Source organism: Echiichthys vipera (genome assembly GCF_963691815.1).
Source record: "Echiichthys vipera genome assembly, chromosome: 12".
NCBI lineage: Eukaryota > Metazoa > Chordata > Actinopteri > Perciformes > Trachinidae > Echiichthys > Echiichthys vipera.
In genome coordinates this window covers 20,358,382-20,374,812 of record NC_139837.1, presented here as the reverse complement: position 1 = coordinate 20,374,812, position 16,431 = coordinate 20,358,382, and the positions used below count along the sequence as shown (strand labels likewise).

Below are 16,431 nucleotides of genomic sequence, written 5' to 3'. Positions count from 1 at the left end.
AAGGGGCATTCAAGGGGAAAGCAAGTCCAACAGGAGGAACAAATAAACTACCGAGTCATAAAGAAGTGGATGAGAAGGAAGAGCACCAACCTAAATCCACAACTTCTGCGGTTCCATGCACTACCTGTGAGCGGTAGTGCATAACTACACTTACAAGCCTTTCTGTGAACTATTTTCCTGGCAATGACCAGAAAAATAGCCTGAATGGTTCTACTTCTATGCGTTTTCTAAATGCAAAGACGAGTTGATGATGTGAAAGGTTGTTGCTCTTGCCTTGAAGAAACCTGCCATCGCCCCCCCAGGGAAGAAACAGAGAGACTACAGAGAGAAAGAGAGAAGACAGTCTACAGTAGGTCACAGTTTTGCACATCGAGGCCACGTTTATGTTCTCCCAACACAACACATCTCTGCTGGAATCGGTTTCAGAGCAGCCAGAGAGAGAGAGACAGACAGAGAGAGAGAGAGAGAGAGAAAGCCAGATGTCTGCTTGGTATGTTATGTTCATCTGGCCTTGCAGTGATGGATTATGACAGATCACATGACTTCTGTCTGAGGCGTTTGAGCCATATATTCACTTAAATGTGTGATGTATCGGTTCAAAAGATGCACATGCATGTCAACCCATGTCGATGGATGTAAAACATTGGACATAACACATGCACTTTTCAGATAAAGGTCAAATCTAGTTCTTCATGTATGTGAAAAAAAGAGTAAGTGGTATTAGCATCATTTTGGTGTTTGTATTGTTGTTTATTACAGAATGTACAATAATGTTACCATTATCCTATGCATTTATATATAATAAAAGTTGCCTTGCAGCTGTGATCTGTGAATTCTTCATTTAAAACGGAAATTCTGAAGATGGATTTTTATTTTAACGGAAAATTGATATTATATAAATCAAATTTTTAATATTATTATTGTCTAAGCTACCAGTTTTTCTTTACATTTTTGTGTCCGTAATCGAAATATTCCCATTTATACATCTACATGCTGTGTTTTCTGCTGTTTTCAAACACTTTTTATTTTTGCAGAGTTAGAATAAAAAAACACTTTATTTTACAGTCCATTGTTTTCTGAATAATTTCCAAAAAGTTTCTTGATAGAACTATGTAACTTGGTCATTATCATAGGGGAAATATGAAAGCTCAAATTAAATTTTAAATGTATATATTCTGAGACAAAATGTTGATTACTTACTATATAATGTTAAATACAAATGTTTGTTCTACCTGCTAAATAAACAGGATCACCTCGGCTAGATTAACGATAAAATATACTTAAAGACTTCCTGGCAGTCCTAAAACTCAAAAGTGAATTCAGTGATATTTTAAAAAACATGCCCTTTAGTATTTTAGAGGACACGCCAACTGATCATTTGAAGGTGATGTTACACCACATTGAACCAAAACATGTAACTTAAATGCTGATCCTGGTTGTTATTATTATCGACGTCATTTCACCGAGAGCGTGCACTTTTAACTGGACAAATAAGAGACAGACATGGATGGCCAGAAGCACGTGGACATCATGGAGAGGAAACAGCGGGGAGGAAGAAACAGGAGAAAAGGCCCAGGAGGAGGGAACACAGAACTGACAGTCTCTTGCCACTTTATCAGCACATGGGGATTGTTTGGAGGAGAATCTGAGTACGAATTGTTTCTTTTTTGTTGGGAAAATTCAGTCAGGAATAGCAATCTTCACAACAAGAGCACACAGATGTCGGAATAAAGTAATTCTTCAATATTTGTGGATACTTATTTGCTTTTTCCAGACACCACTAACATGCTTGCACGGTAACTATGAACATACAGACAGGTGGTTAGCTTAGCATAGCTTAGCATAAAGACTGGAAACAGCTAGCATGGCTCTGTCCAAAGGGAATAAAATGTATCTAAAGATGCCTAAGATTGACCTTTAATTGTTTTATATTGAAACAATGTTACACTAATAAAAAAACAGACCTCTTCATGAAATGTTTTTATTTATAGAGAAATAGACACTCAAGCTAGCTTAAATGGACAAGAAACTCTTCCGTGTTGCATTTCTTGTGGGCTGATACCAAAAGGTTTACCTCTAAATAAAGACTCGACCTGATGCAGCTTTAATTAGTTCAAGAAATCTCATACAGTGCCTGAGTGCTTGTGTTCTTGTGTTCTTTACAACTGTGAGCAGTGGCAGCTTATTATCTGAGAAGTTAAGCTGTCAATAGTAAAATGAAAAACAAACATAGGCAGCTGTTAAAGTGGCAAGATCCAGGAGGCTGAGAAGGTTTCAAGGGGAAATGGCTCCAACAGACAGGAAGCGCATGAATCACCAGGCTACGTGAGAAACAAACTCAATCGACCACAATACCTTACTGCAAAATCAAAATGAAAGCTCTTTTTCCTTCAAAGAAAGAAAAGAAAAAATACAACAAAATGATAAAAACATGTTATTCGCACGCACACACACACAGTGATGAAAAGACAGTGATGTTTTTAAAGATAGACACCGCCGCTCCCACACAAACACAATCTCCAAAACATTAGTGAAACTTTTATCACCATTTTGTTTTTCAAAAGGGGGTTAAAAGTGTGTACTACTATTCTATTCTGCCCAGCAACTGGTTTTAGTTGAACATTCTGTTGCTAGTAGCAACCGCTCCTTGCACAATTCCAAAACAGTTAACTGACATTGTTACAGCCGCCATTTTGTCAGATCTGTGACCAGGCAAATGTTCATGAACATAATTTATCTAAGGTGAGTGCCCAAATACTCTTATTGTTGCCCTTTCTGTTTTAAATTGCTGTTAGTTTAGTGCTAACCAAGCTAGCCATTAGACTAAGCTAGCTGTGTCAAACTAATGTGTTGCTAATACAACATTCTAAGTTAGATTACTGCTAACTGCTAGGTGTTTTGATCTTTTAACTCTCTGTATATGATTACACGATGATTGTCTGTTTTGTAGCCTAACTCTTACGGGGACTATAAGCAAAAGACTGACATTTTAGAAAATAATGATTTCTGGCCATTATGAAGCAGCCAGTTAGCTTGGCTTAGCCTAAAGACTGGAAACAGGGGCAACAGCTAGCCTGGCTCTGTCTAATGTTAAAAAATATATAAAAAATATAATATAAAAAACTTTTGAAAAATTGAAAAAAATATATATATAATGGATCTTTTTGGAATCTTTTGACATAACCAAGCAAGCTGTATCCCTGTTTCCAGTCTTTACGCTAAGATAACTAGCTGCTGGATAGCTTCTTATTCAACATACCTGGTATCAATCTCCTCATCTTAACAAGAAGGCAAATGTTTTTACCAAAATGTCAAAATTTTGCCTTAATGTTAGTCTCCTCTGGTGAAACTTCTCCCTGGCGTGATGAACTAATCTGACAGCTAGTCTCTTTTTATCAGAGTCCAGTTTCCTTCTGTTTTCATTTTCAGAATAGTCTGTGTATCTACTTTTTGCTGATTTGTAATCACTATCATTGAATTTATTCCAGTAAAAACATAGTGAGGGCAGAAAATCTATCTTGTCCAATTATAAAATTGCAACACAATTCATTTTATTTTTCTGAAAAATCCTGCTTTTAATTGTTAGAAATGTGAATTTTGTCTCCTTGTAATTGCCCTTAATGTTATAGTAATCTGCAAAAATGAATGAAATGTATTTTGAAACCTTAATCTTTTACAGGACATTTGAATCCCCTTTTGAAAAACCAGTGAAAGCTCTGCATTAGAAGCATTTGTTAGACTAAACCCCCAGACTTAGCTCACACAAACACTCAAGTCCCACTTCAGTACAGCTCAGTGTGAAATGTTCTCAGGTGTGTTAATAAATTAAAAAACACACCTCTTCTGTTTATAGGTGAGCATGGCCTCTGCGATGGGAAGCTGGTGCGCTCCGTTAGCACCCACCATGTACTGAGTTACCCTCGACACCACGTCTGGGTTCTCCTGGGCTGCACAGTCAGAAACATTCATTAAAAGGTTCATATTCATTCTTCAAAATGACCAGTTTTCCTGATTGCTCTCTAAAGACTGTTGTTAACTATAACAATAAGTTATTTACCCATAACAGGAGCCTCTGGCTTGAGAAACAGATCCCTCCAAGCAGCGTCTTGGAACAAACTGTTGTATCGATAGTCAATAGTGCCGAGATATTTGGAGACGGGATGTGCACCTAAACCATTTAAACACAAAATTAGTCAAAACTCAGACAGCTTTAAAGGTGCAGTGTTAAATTAAAGGAAACTAAGATTGTCAGGTTATCAGAAGTCTCCAACATTATTTATAGCATGATAATTCTGCAAGATTTTAATCCGACAATCATATATATTCATCTATGAACAAAAAGCACAGCATAGCACCTCTAAATATAACAACAAAACCCTAGTTACTGACCTAGAGGGATGATAAGGAACCTCATGTAGCCGAGCCAGTCAGGGGTCTTATGGGAAAGGTGATCCACAAAAAGCCTCAGAACAGCACTGAGGTAGTGCTGCGCTCCGGCCACCGCAATCTTTATGGGAATGGGAGTCTGGGAGTTACAGTTGCAACTAGGAAGGAAATAAAATGACGGCTTACAGTTTCAAAATCAGTACCATCAACTTTGGTCTATGGCTATGTACACAGAGAGTGAGTGAGACGCCGACTTACAATCTCTGTATGCGGGAGACGATAGTGTTGAATGCAGCTTGGATGTCGGCCGTGGTGCAGGTGCAGACCACTGGTAGATGGTGGTTTTGCAGCATGTCTGACAGATACTGAGAGGGGAGGAGGAGAAGAGACAGATGAACTATGACTTCATTATGAAAATATAAAATATAAATGTACTGGTTAAATCATTTATACCAGCTATCCTTTAACTATCTTAATCAGGAATTATTTCTAAACCATGATTATTATTATTATAAGAGTCTGTACAGTCTTCACAGTGTTGTGGAGGAGGAGAGGCTTTGTATTTTTTTAAACCAATCACAATCATCTTTGGTGACGCTAAGTCAACAGATAGCGAAGATAGCCCATTGCTGTACATCTGGTGAGTCAGACTAATAGTCGGTATAACTTTCAAAAAATGGTGAATACCAAACAAGAACTGTAACATCTATCCACAGATTTTGAAAGGATTAAGACAAAAAAGCCATTTCAAGCTTGTCTTGCTGGTGTTCCTCACCTGGCCCTGCCAGTCTGACGTGTTAATGAGGATGATGCTGTCAGGGAGGTGGTTATCAGACACCAGGATGTGGTTTAGTTGGTCATACACCGTCTTTCTTGGGATCTAGACAGGTAGAATAAGAAAGCGTTTGGTTATTTGAGGACCATAAGATATGTTTGATAAAACTGTCCTACAGTGAATCTTCCAGATTCAAAACTTTAAAGTGACTAAATTGTTTAGCCAGGATTTAAGATGAATCTTTAAGACATCATGGTTTGCAGAGAGGCTCGTCTTTTATAATAACTGTTATTTTATTATGTTGGTTTATGTTGTGCTGCAGTTCTCTTCTCCTACCTGTAGGTGGCAGCGTGTGTCCAGGGACCGCTCATTGTCGAGGCTGTTGGCCCTCTCATTTTGCGGCCTGCTGGGCTGGCGCTCCTTCAGGGACGTGCTCCTGCCTCGTCTTCCTGCCAACTTCGGTTCCTGCCTGAAAACAGAAAAAGGAGAAGAGGAAGAGAAGTGGAGGACTGGAAGAAGCAGAGGAAGTGATGTAATGGTCCACGACACGAAGCAGAAACCTTGCTCTGATCAGTGGGAGATGATTACGAAGAGTCATATATCCACAAATATTAATTAAAAGCTAAAACTGACTCATTAAATCTTAAAGAGTTCTGTCCATCCTGCAGATGTATACCAATGCTTTAAAAAAGTGGTTTATTGTATTTTTTACCTGTTGGATGAAATGATTAGGGACTCTGTCTTGGTCATTTTGCCAATCGGTGGCAGTCTCTCTAGAAAAGTGTCCATGTTGTCCATCTCCAGCTCTGTGGTCGGAGTCACTGCCTCCGGCTGCTCCTGAGGGAAAACACAAAGAGAGAAAAACAGGTTTTATGAGAGCTAACAGACGTGTTTATGCCTTCTTCTTTTCACACCTTAAAAGACTTGACTTTCCCAGTCGATGTAGTTGTTGTCCATTATGATTGACTCTAATTGTGTCTGGGTGTTTATGACTGCAAACGTCACCATTAAGATGTGTCTCTTCTTCCTGTAGTGAAGTGACTGTGGGACTACAGCTAAAGAGAATATACAGCCACACTGGACCCTTACTTAACAAAAATAATCATTTTTAAAAAAGCATGGAAGAGCTCATTTTCACACGTTTCCCCTTAAAATCTGAGCTTATAATAATAAGTGTATTGAAGAGATGATACTCACAAAGGAAATGTTATCAGACACACCATCATCTGGAAACTTGGCCCCACTGCACTTGGTTTTATCTGGGTCGATCTGGAATGAGGTGGTGAGAAGAGAAATAAACGTTACCTGGAGCCCTATCAAGGAAAGCATTGTTTCTTTCAACTTCTCGTGATGGATTCCTGGTTCAACAGAAGCCCTACAGTTTCACAAACAAACAAGTGAACTAGAGACCAGCTAGCGATTGGATCACACCGTTGCAATCCAAATGAGGCAAGGGGCAAGTGTGTGGGGGAGAGGGACCCTTCCCTGCTTTCTAACCCTTGCTCGGTTCGTACGTATCTTTAAAATTCTATTTATCTCAACCAGAAACCTGTGAACTCTCTTGACTGTATCTTGCACATTTATAAGGCCAGGAGCGTAAAATGGTGGGTCCAAGGCCCCACTTTACATTATATTTTTTTTAAATTCCTTTTTTATATATTATATATATATATATATATATATATATATATATAATATTATAATTATATTTATTTATTTTTTAATTGTATTTCTTATGTATTTAAGCATACTGTATTCTTATTTTTTCTTTTATCCTGAAATTTTCATTATATATCTGAAATAATATGTCTATATCTGATATGTATATGATGATATAGACATATTGTCTATTGATATGTTTATCTGTCTCTAATGTCAAATGTCAAGTGAGCAAAAGAAAAGTTTCCACCTTGGTGGACGCAGATTTATTCTGTTCTATTCTAACCTGGCCTTCATTTGAAAGGTCTCTGACTGTATCTTGCACAGTATCACAATAACAAAATCTGGCCACAGACAGACAGACATGTAACAAAAGACCATCTTGCGGTGGCCACAATGCTATGCACAATGGTCCCTTCCCTATTTCCAGTGTCTTTGCTCGGACCGCACCCATCCTCCACCTCAACCTTCATTTTGATCCCAACTACACACCTGTAACGTTTCGTGACTGTATCTTGCACGGTCGTGATGGTATTTGCGGTGAAAAAATCTGGCCACAGACATACAGTATAAACACCTGGCAAAATAAAAAGGTGAAAACAATACCAGTGTTGCTGACATGGCTGGTAATAACTGGTTTAAACCTTCTGTACTTCACTAAAAGATGCCATTGAGCAGGATAAGTGATGCCTTTCTGCTCCAGTGGATTTTCTAATCAGCTATAAATGCAATTCAGTGGTTACGCTGGTCGGCCTGCAGCTGTTGTTGTGGTATTACTGTGGTATTAGTAACGCAGTTTGTTTGAGTAAATACAGAGGAAGCCGGGGTCTGAGGTCATGTGATTCAAAAGACAAAGAAGCAGTAAAGTCTGCTCTCATTTCAACTGTATTAAAGTCGCATGTTGAAAGTATGCAGGAAGGAAGGAAATCCCTGCTGAAGTTATTAAGGATTGTTTTACACATTGTGTTATTCACTGTGGTCTCACCGGGCTCGGGGGCTCCCGGTGGCTCCGGCTGCTGTGGATGCTGCCGATCTCAGTTTGAGAGCTGGAGAGAGAAAGACCCTCGAAATATGGCCTGAAACACAAGAAACAATTTGGTTGAGACAAATCATTTTGTCTGAAATGACTATTGACTGATAAGGAGTCTCCTCTGTGTCAGTTCAGTACAGTCAGTGAAGTGACGGCGTCCTAAAACTCTACCACTCATATTTGGCTTTATGCTTTTTTTTTGTCACCCTGCATTTTATATTAATGCAGTTGTATAAAGTCTTCTGGGGTTTTCTAACTGAAAATCAGCATTAGAAACTGAAGTGTTTACAAGGTCGAAAGAAAAAAAGAAACTACTGTACTGTATTGAATAATAAGATAAGATATTCCTTTATTAGTCCCACAAAGGGAAATTTCCTTTATAAAGCAGCAAGTGGATAGAAAACATAGAAGAAGCATCACTGAGAAACAATAAATTGTAGAAAATATTTTTTTTAAATGAACAAAATAAACACAGGGAAATGTAAAGAAGTGTCATTGTTGCTCAAAATAATATGAACGTGTAGTATTCTGCAGGGTTCAGGGATCATTTAAGGGCAAGGATGTTTTTCAGCAATTCCAGTCAGAATTCAGACTTCTTGTTAAGTATTTTACCTTCTTTATCATCATTATTTGGCCTTCAATACTTAATTATGAGCAAAGTGTTGCACAAAAAACACAAACACACTCATAACTGCTGAGAAACACTCACTTGAGTTTGGGTTTTGGTGTGCTGAGGACGCTGTCGTCGTCGTCTAGCTCCGGGCCACTGTCACTCGGATTCTCAAACTCCACACTGTCCAGGTCCAGGTCCTCTTCCTCCACCTCAGGGGGCGGCTCTGCGGGGTCCTGCTCCGAGTCCAGCACCTTCAGACACGCACATATACGCACAATCACAAACATTACACGTTAAGAAGCTCAACAGCTCCACTGAACTAAACTCCCAGAGCAACACAAGACAAACACTTACCTCATCTGAAACTCTGAACCGCTTCAGAAGAGCCACCACTCGCTGCTTAAAGTTCTGCTGCTAAAACACACAAGAACAAACACACGAGTCAGTCTGTGACCTAGTTATGATTTACTACAGTGCTCTAAGCAATCCAATACAGACCAAAACAGCTACAGTCGCCGAGCTCCTCCATTTGAGTCATTTTACCGGCAGTAGATGCATTTGCAGTGTTGACTGGGTATTGATTTTTCTGCGTGTGCTCATGTAAATCAATAATCAAGCAACATCATGCCTCATCTGCCTTATGAGGACTGCATCTCCTGCTTCTGCTCACTGTGCTTTATGAAACCATATCACACAGGGGTAAAAACATATTAAAAATGTCTCTTTAAAACTCATTGGAATGTTCAGTTTTACTTCTGAAACTTCAAGATGAAGAAAGTTGGGGTGTTAATTGGAAAGAAGTGGAGATTATTTTAGAAGCACATTCGGCTGCAGTGCCTGAACAAACACTGTATTCTTCAGCAAACATGATGCAAAGCAATCAAAATTCATTTATAGGGAGAACTATTTGGGAGCCCTTTATTGAATACCTGGAAACATCTGAGGTCCAAATAGTCTTCCATGTCATCTTTACAACTTTAGAAATGCACAAGGAAAGCTTACGCAAGATTCTGTGGGTTTGTTGAGAATAGTGCTGAGTGCGTTACATGCAAAATAAATCTAAAATATTACGGCTGGATTTGATTTAAGTTTTGTACCACAACGAACCTTAATCCTGTTGGATGAAAGACACATACTTCATGTTCAAGGACTAGTTCAACAGAGAGAGTTAAATGTGAAGATCAATACCACTCCCATGTCTGTGTGTTAGCAGCCAGTTAGCTTAGTTCAGTATAAAAACAGGGCGAGGCCGCTAACCTGTTTCTGTCCACAACAAAATCTGCCTTTCAGCACTTCTAAAGCTCACTAATTAACATGTTATATGTCATTTGTTTAAGGTGTAAAACCGACACGTTATGGTTTTATGCCGGGGGCTTTTTCTTAGCCAGGCACAGTGACCTCCTGGAGACCCCAAGAAGTACTGTCCTGTCTGTTACCACCACTTTACCGCAATGAAACTTGAGGTGGATACCCTGGACAGCTTCAGTTTCCCTGCAGGTACGCTGCAATGCTCAAACAAAACATGTCCATGTATTGTTTCTATTTACTTTAGCTGGGCCTCGTCTCTTACTCTGGTGATTGAGGGAGTCCTCACTATAGACCTCCTCTGCTTCTTTGGCTTTCTCACATCGTACTCATCGTCCTCGAGATCCTGAAATCAAGACACAGTGAGGTTAAAATACCCATTAAAAACAGAAAATGCAGTATTGCTTGCCTCGTTGACCTCCAGGCCGACTCACCTGTCCCTGCACGGCGTCGTCGCTGGCCTCCTGCTCTGAGGAGAAGCTCTCATACTCTTCCTCAGAGTAGTTATCTAAAGCATAGGACAAGCAGTGAGATTAAAGGCTGTAGAAGACGCCTCATACATATTTCAATGAGTCTTAAATTTGACATACAGCCAGGCTCTAAATATACATGATGTACAGTACACAAAGATCCGTATGCTACCTGAATTTAATGGCTTTCTGCACGATGAGAGAGAGTAAAACCACCCTGAACCCTGTGATCCCTGCTCTGTTTAGCCCATCGAGCATATTAGGTGATTATGATGGTTTCCTGCTGTGTTAACCTCAGAAGAACACCACGGGGCAATGAGAGGCAAAGAGTACCGGAGCATTTGATCTTCTGTCCTCCCTGCAGGGCTGCCTCCTCATGGTCTATTGGCTGACTGGACAGGGAAAAGATCCAGATCTCTGCCACCTTCCCCAGCATGTCTTTCTGGTTGCCGCAGAGAGGCAGAACTTGGCCTCCCTCTGTTGGGTGCTGCATCACCTAGGAGAGGTAGAAGAAAGGAGAGCAGAGGCAGAACATGAAAAAGACGGGAGGAAATGAAGAGAGAGGAATATTTCACATCAGTCAGACTGAGTATGTGTCCAATACAAGACATAGCCCCCCATTCAGAGACATTAGGTCCCATGTTATGTTCAGTTTCAGGTTCACAGATTTTGGGTTTCTAATAGAAAATGTTTACCTGCTTTAATGTTCAAAAACACATTATTTTTCTCATACTGTCCGTCTGAATATACCTATATTCACCCTCTGTCTGAAACACTCTGTTTTAGCAGCTGTCTCTTTAAGAACCCGGCCTGAAAAATCCCAGTCTGCTCTGATTGGTCAGTGTTTCCTGGTCTTTCACATCTGCACCGTTATTAGAGCTTAGATCGGCCCAGCCCACCACATTAACAGTAATTATGAGCCCGAGCCAGATTTTAACGCGACAATTTTTTGGGCTATATGGCCCTTTTAAAGGAATTCCATTGCTAGGCAACAGACATGGTCCTTGTTAACTTCCTGCCACTGCCAGCTGACGTCATTCACATTCAGTGCAACAGGAAATAAACTAGGACTGTTTTGGAATGTGAGGCGGCACGGTGGAATGGTGGTTAGCACTGTCGCCTCACAGCCAGAGGGTTGGAATCCCAGCAGGGGCCCTTCTGTGTGGAGTTTGCATGTTCTCCCTGTGTCTTTGTGGGTTTTCTCCGGGTTCTCCGGCTTCCTCCCACAGTCCAAAAACAGCATGTGTTAGGTTAATTGATTGCCCGTTGGTGTGAATGGTGGTCTGTCTCTATTTGCCCTGTGATAGACTGGCGTCCTGGCCAGGGTGGGCCCCACCTCAAGCCCGATGTCAGCTGGGATCGGCTCCAGCGACCCCAATAGGGACAAGCAGTTGAAGATGAGATGAGTGAGTGTTTTGGAATGTTTGTTTACATCTTTGAAAAGGTCCATAAATAAAATTGTAAAAAAAAATAAAAATAAATAAAAAGTCATAATTGCATATGGCTGAGGGCGTGGGTAGCCATCTTGATTTTAAAGAATTGTTTGCATCTCAAATATCATAAGTACTCGAAGGAAGTCATTTATTCACCTTAGTTTCAGTTTTTTGTTCTACTGTATCACCTTATCACGATCACACCTGGGAGCTGGTCAGTTTAACCACCTGCTGTTTGAAACCAAGGCTCCACTGAAGCACCTAAGTGATATTTACTGAGAGTTTTTCAATCTGGACAGATTTTACACACCAGAGATTCAAACTTAGGTCACTTCAGGAGATCGCCGTCCCAGAGTGTCTCTGCTCTGGTGTCAGCCTTTAGCGGTTTACACTGTTTCTCACGTTAAAGCATCTGTATGTCCTTGAACAATTTGAACAAGTGAGAACCATTTCTTTCTTGCGGTAAAGTTCAGCCGCATGTTGGTGTTTTTTTCCTCACAAGCTTGGAAATGTTTTCTTTTCCTTCCCTCAGCTGCTGAGATGTGGCTTTAATAAGTGCCACTGAGCTTTGTGAGCCAAATGGGAGGTCCTTAGTGTAGCATCATCTGCACGGGGGGATATTTATTTGAAGGACACTTATTCATGTATTCTTGGTTTTCTTAAAACACAAGAAACATTGAAAGTTGACAGAAAACTTGAGTTTTTCATTTAAACAAAGGAGATTCTCTAAGGATCATTTGAACAAACCAGGTTTGTACTGAGAAAAAGTCTTTCAAAGATAAAAACTTTTATTTTCCAGAATAATTAAAGTATAAATATTAAATATAAATAAATAATAAATATTCAATTAAAATTAAATTCATTTAAGACGACTTTTCAAAGAGGAAGAAGTTATAGTACACAGAGCCTTCTCATAAATGTCAGCCTTCAGCTCCAACATCCACCGTTTTCTCGTTATATTTTCACAGTGGACCTGACACCAACAGCCTTTCTGATGCACCTCTCTGCTGCCGCTCGCATTAACAAGTAAGCTGCACCCACATTATTCTCTTCATACCCCACACACAATAACAAAAACCCACCATTAACTTTTACATAGACATGTCTGTCGTACTGTACCTCGGCCATATCGATAGATCCCACTGCCAGAGTCTTGTAGCCCAGGATAGTTCGGTTCTTGTATCTCTTCCGTCTTTGCAGCATGATCTGCAGCTTGTTTCCTTCTCGTTTTAAGAAGTGAGGATACTGAAGGGACAGGAAACCAGGGAAAAGACAGGAACAAGTACAAAAGACTCACTTAGAATTGAGTTGGTAGCCTCAGAAGGTCAGGTTGGTGATATTTTATATTTCTCAGACAATAAAGTAATCCTGTTGAAAGGCCAAAACCAGAAATCCTGCTGCCTGGTGTATCGTTTCCTCAGAGCTATACAGCTTTAGAGTTGTTCAAAAACTATTAAAAACACATGGATGAGATATTTAAACACTTTTTATTCTTATTTGAGTAGAAATAGTGTATTTCAGGCGAGTTAGTGTGTTTACTAAGGAGTATTATTTCTTTTTTTTCTTCTTCTCATGACAACATTAGCAAACAGCCCTCGTCTGTCATAACCTTTTGATTAAAATGCTAATTATGTGACATCACCTTTTCAAACGCAGACAAAAACACAAATACAGAAATCTCTCCTGTGAAATAAACCAAACTGGTTTAAGAAGGTGATGATGAAGATGATAGTTTTGGGAAATAACTTAAGGTTGTTTATAAGTGAAAATATTTATTTGTTATTTGTCTTATCTGCATCTTCAGTAGGAAAGGGGACGCTGCAGAAGTCAGGATCGTTGGTTTTGGTCTTTTAATGGGATTTGTTGACAATAACAGAAATACAGATTATTGCCAGGCTTATCTTTTAACATTTCAAGCCTTTGTGCACACACAAAACGAGATGCATCTCCAGACAGTATTTAAGCAATACACAAAGGAGGTTGCCATGGTAACAAGTGTGATAAAAACTCATCCCACACATACACAACACCGTGGGCTCTCACTTTAATGAGAAAAACATTGCAAAATGCAGAAACAAATATTGATAAATGGATTATCTGGCACTCTGCAATATTAATTTTACCAAACAGCAGCACAGTGATCATATTTTTATTTTACCTGCAGTGAGAAGGTGAGAGCCAGATCCGTCTCCACAGACCCACTGGGTGGCAGCACGATCTCATGGGACCTTAAAACCCGTTTGGAGCCCTGGCAAAAAAAAAGAAAGAAGAAATGGTTAGTGGTTAATTTAGTGTGAGCTCTTCCCCTGGAAATATTCTGCATCTCTGCTGATGTTTTCTGGTGAAAGGCAGGAATAATTCCACAGGACTCAACACGTTTGTGTAAGTGTGAGAGAAGGTGCTTACAATTTTACAAACTAAATTATTTATTATTTACAGTACATGTTTGATGCATTTTACCTATTTTCTGCCCAGCAACATGGTTACAGTTGCATGAGGACATAATAAGAAAAAATAAAGCAATATGTGATGTTCAGCGCACTGGATTAAATCTCAAACAGAAAAATGATCAACGGTGAAATATGAACCACTATCTGCCCTTCATCAGTGAGAGTGGCGGACATATTACATTTGTTATTGTGTTTGTTTGTGTGTAGCAGATTCATACACGCCCGCTCTGTTGTGTCTGTTTTTGTATACCATACATACCTGGATTTTAACCGCTATGACCACAGAGATGAGCTCTTTATCAAGTTCCCTCATCACAACCAGCTTCTTCAAAGTCAGACTGCACAATCTGAAGAGAGAGAGTGAGCGAGAGAAAGAGAGAGAGAGAGAGAGAGAGAGAGAGAGAGAGAGAGAGAGAGAGAGAGAGAAGAGAGAGAGAGAGAGAGAGAGAGAGAGAGAGAGAGAGAGAGAGAGAGAGAGAGAGAGAGAGAGAGAGAGAGAGGAAGAGAGAGAGAGCGAGAGTGTTTAGTTTGGCACAGCTGGATGTTTTTTTAACATGCACAAACAGATGAGTCATTCATACACATAAAACAAAACCTTGGTGTGTTCATTAAACTATTTACATCTAAACAATACACTCAGCATGTCATCAGACCATCAAAAGCTTTAATGACTCTGTGCTGATGTGATAACTTCACTAATATAGCAGGTGTTAATTTGAATCTCTAATGCTGAGCAGCGACTAATGTGTGACTGATTCACTTGGACTCTATTAATCCAGCAAGACAATTTGATTTGGGGACTAAATAAAAACAGGCAAGAAACAGACATTTTGCACAGACAGACAATTAGAAGCAAAAGAGCCGTTGGGGACTGTGCAGAGCTGATAGTGTAGTGGCGTTTAAAAAGTAATTAAGGGCTTTATAAAATAGAATAAAGATAAAAAATAAATTATAAATACGGAAATAGTCCACATGGCAGATAGGCCTTTAATAATTCCATGTGCCAAGCTAAAAGATAGAGCCCAGAATTATATCACATCAGCTGCTTGTTCACTAGACGGATGGCTTCTGGATTCAGAAATAAGGAGGCTTTGCGCTGGTTGTTAGAGCACCTGGGGAGGCAACGCCCAAGAGGGAACATCTGGAACTGGGCTTGGAGGTTATGGGACGTTTGACCTGCTCATAAAATGAGGCTAAGGAAAAGCACCGCAGTGATTTTGGAACAAGCGTTCACAATAGTTTTGGAGACACTTTCTGTTTCTTGCGTTGAGTCACAGGAAGCATCAAATGAAGGAGAAACACAGAATACTCTCGATGTGCTTGTAGGATGGGATTTTGGCATAGACAAGATGGATGGTGTGACGACTCCCAAAAGTGAAGCCAAAACATCGGCTCGCCCCCTGGTGGCTGGCTGCAGTAATAGGTCATGAGTACACGTCAAATAATTTTCACCCAAAGATGTTTTGTGTCATTTTGAGTCATTTTTATTACGCTGATGTTTGTTGGAAGTTTTCATTTTCTGATAAGCTGTTGTTTTAAATGAGCTGTATTCGAAATAGAGCAGCAAACAAATACCTGCGAAGTAAAGATATAAAGGAGTAAAAGCATCCTGAGCAGAGAATGAAGTTACTCTCGCTCTGTGTGTTGTAATCCAAGTTTCTCTGTCTTTTTGGTTGTGTATCGATATCAGACGCAGAGGATCATCCCAAAACGTTGGTATTTACCGAGTTGGTCAGTGAAAATCATGTGATAGAAACCTTTTCTTCAGTATTTTGAGTAAAGCCCCTTCAATTATTTATTTAATGCTATAAAAACAAGGTTGTTTGTCGGTCTGGCGGGTGTATGGACGGGACTTCGATGATGTGGCTCCATCTACTGATTACTACTGTGCAGACTTTACGACTTGACGAAATTACAGCATGGCAGCGCATGGTTTTCTGAGGAAGTGTTTTGGAGCTGACCAATAAATGCGCTCAGCTCTGATATTATTAGCTCAGATTTATTGATATCTGTGTAAATGTGTCGGCTGATAAGCAATACGAAATGGCTGTTAGATGCTGTCGTTTGTCCATCAGAGAGAACCGAAATGTTAATTTTTCTAGCTGTGAAAGCTTCACACAAACAGAAATAATCCCCGTAACATTAATTTGGAATACCAGGTCATTATTTTGAGAAAGTTTCTCATTTTAATGACTTACAGTATCTTTTTTTCATGACAAACTTAGGTTTTCATCTTATTTTTCTTTTGCTAGCAGATATGGACAGTTTTGGTTGAATATAATCAAACATATGACCTTGAGGTTATGAGGC

At 39.7% G+C, this 16,431-nt stretch overlaps 1 protein-coding gene across 2 annotated transcripts in view; it reads right to left on the bottom strand.

Annotated features, from left to right (window-relative positions):
* pacs2 (phosphofurin acidic cluster sorting protein 2) overlaps positions 1-16,431 on the bottom strand; it is a 68,451-nt gene that overhangs the window by 8,233 nt on the left and 43,787 nt on the right. Inside the window, exons 2-19 of one of the 2 annotated variants that reach the window (XM_083924958.1) lie at positions 14,381-14,468; positions 13,830-13,919; positions 12,791-12,916; positions 10,572-10,734; positions 10,203-10,276; positions 10,034-10,114; positions 8,818-8,877; positions 8,560-8,714; positions 7,806-7,896; positions 6,359-6,430; positions 5,874-5,998; positions 5,498-5,630; positions 5,162-5,266; positions 4,645-4,751; positions 4,390-4,544; positions 4,058-4,168; positions 3,839-3,947; positions 2,356-2,388 (exon numbers count right to left, since the gene is read on the bottom strand). In XM_083924958.1, coding sequence (XP_083781084.1) covers positions 2,356-2,388; positions 3,839-3,947; positions 4,058-4,168; positions 4,390-4,544; positions 4,645-4,751; positions 5,162-5,266; positions 5,498-5,630; positions 5,874-5,998; positions 6,359-6,430; positions 7,806-7,896; positions 8,560-8,714; positions 8,818-8,877; positions 10,034-10,114; positions 10,203-10,276; positions 10,572-10,734; positions 12,791-12,916; positions 13,830-13,919; positions 14,381-14,468 — 1,878 coding nt within the window. The remainder of the gene's footprint in view (positions 1-2,355; positions 2,389-3,838; positions 3,948-4,057; positions 4,169-4,389; positions 4,545-4,644; positions 4,752-5,161; positions 5,267-5,497; positions 5,631-5,873; positions 5,999-6,358; positions 6,431-7,805; positions 7,897-8,559; positions 8,715-8,817; positions 8,878-10,033; positions 10,115-10,202; positions 10,277-10,571; positions 10,735-12,790; positions 12,917-13,829; positions 13,920-14,380; positions 14,469-16,431) is intronic. The other variant, XM_083924959.1, reaches the window with a different exon arrangement.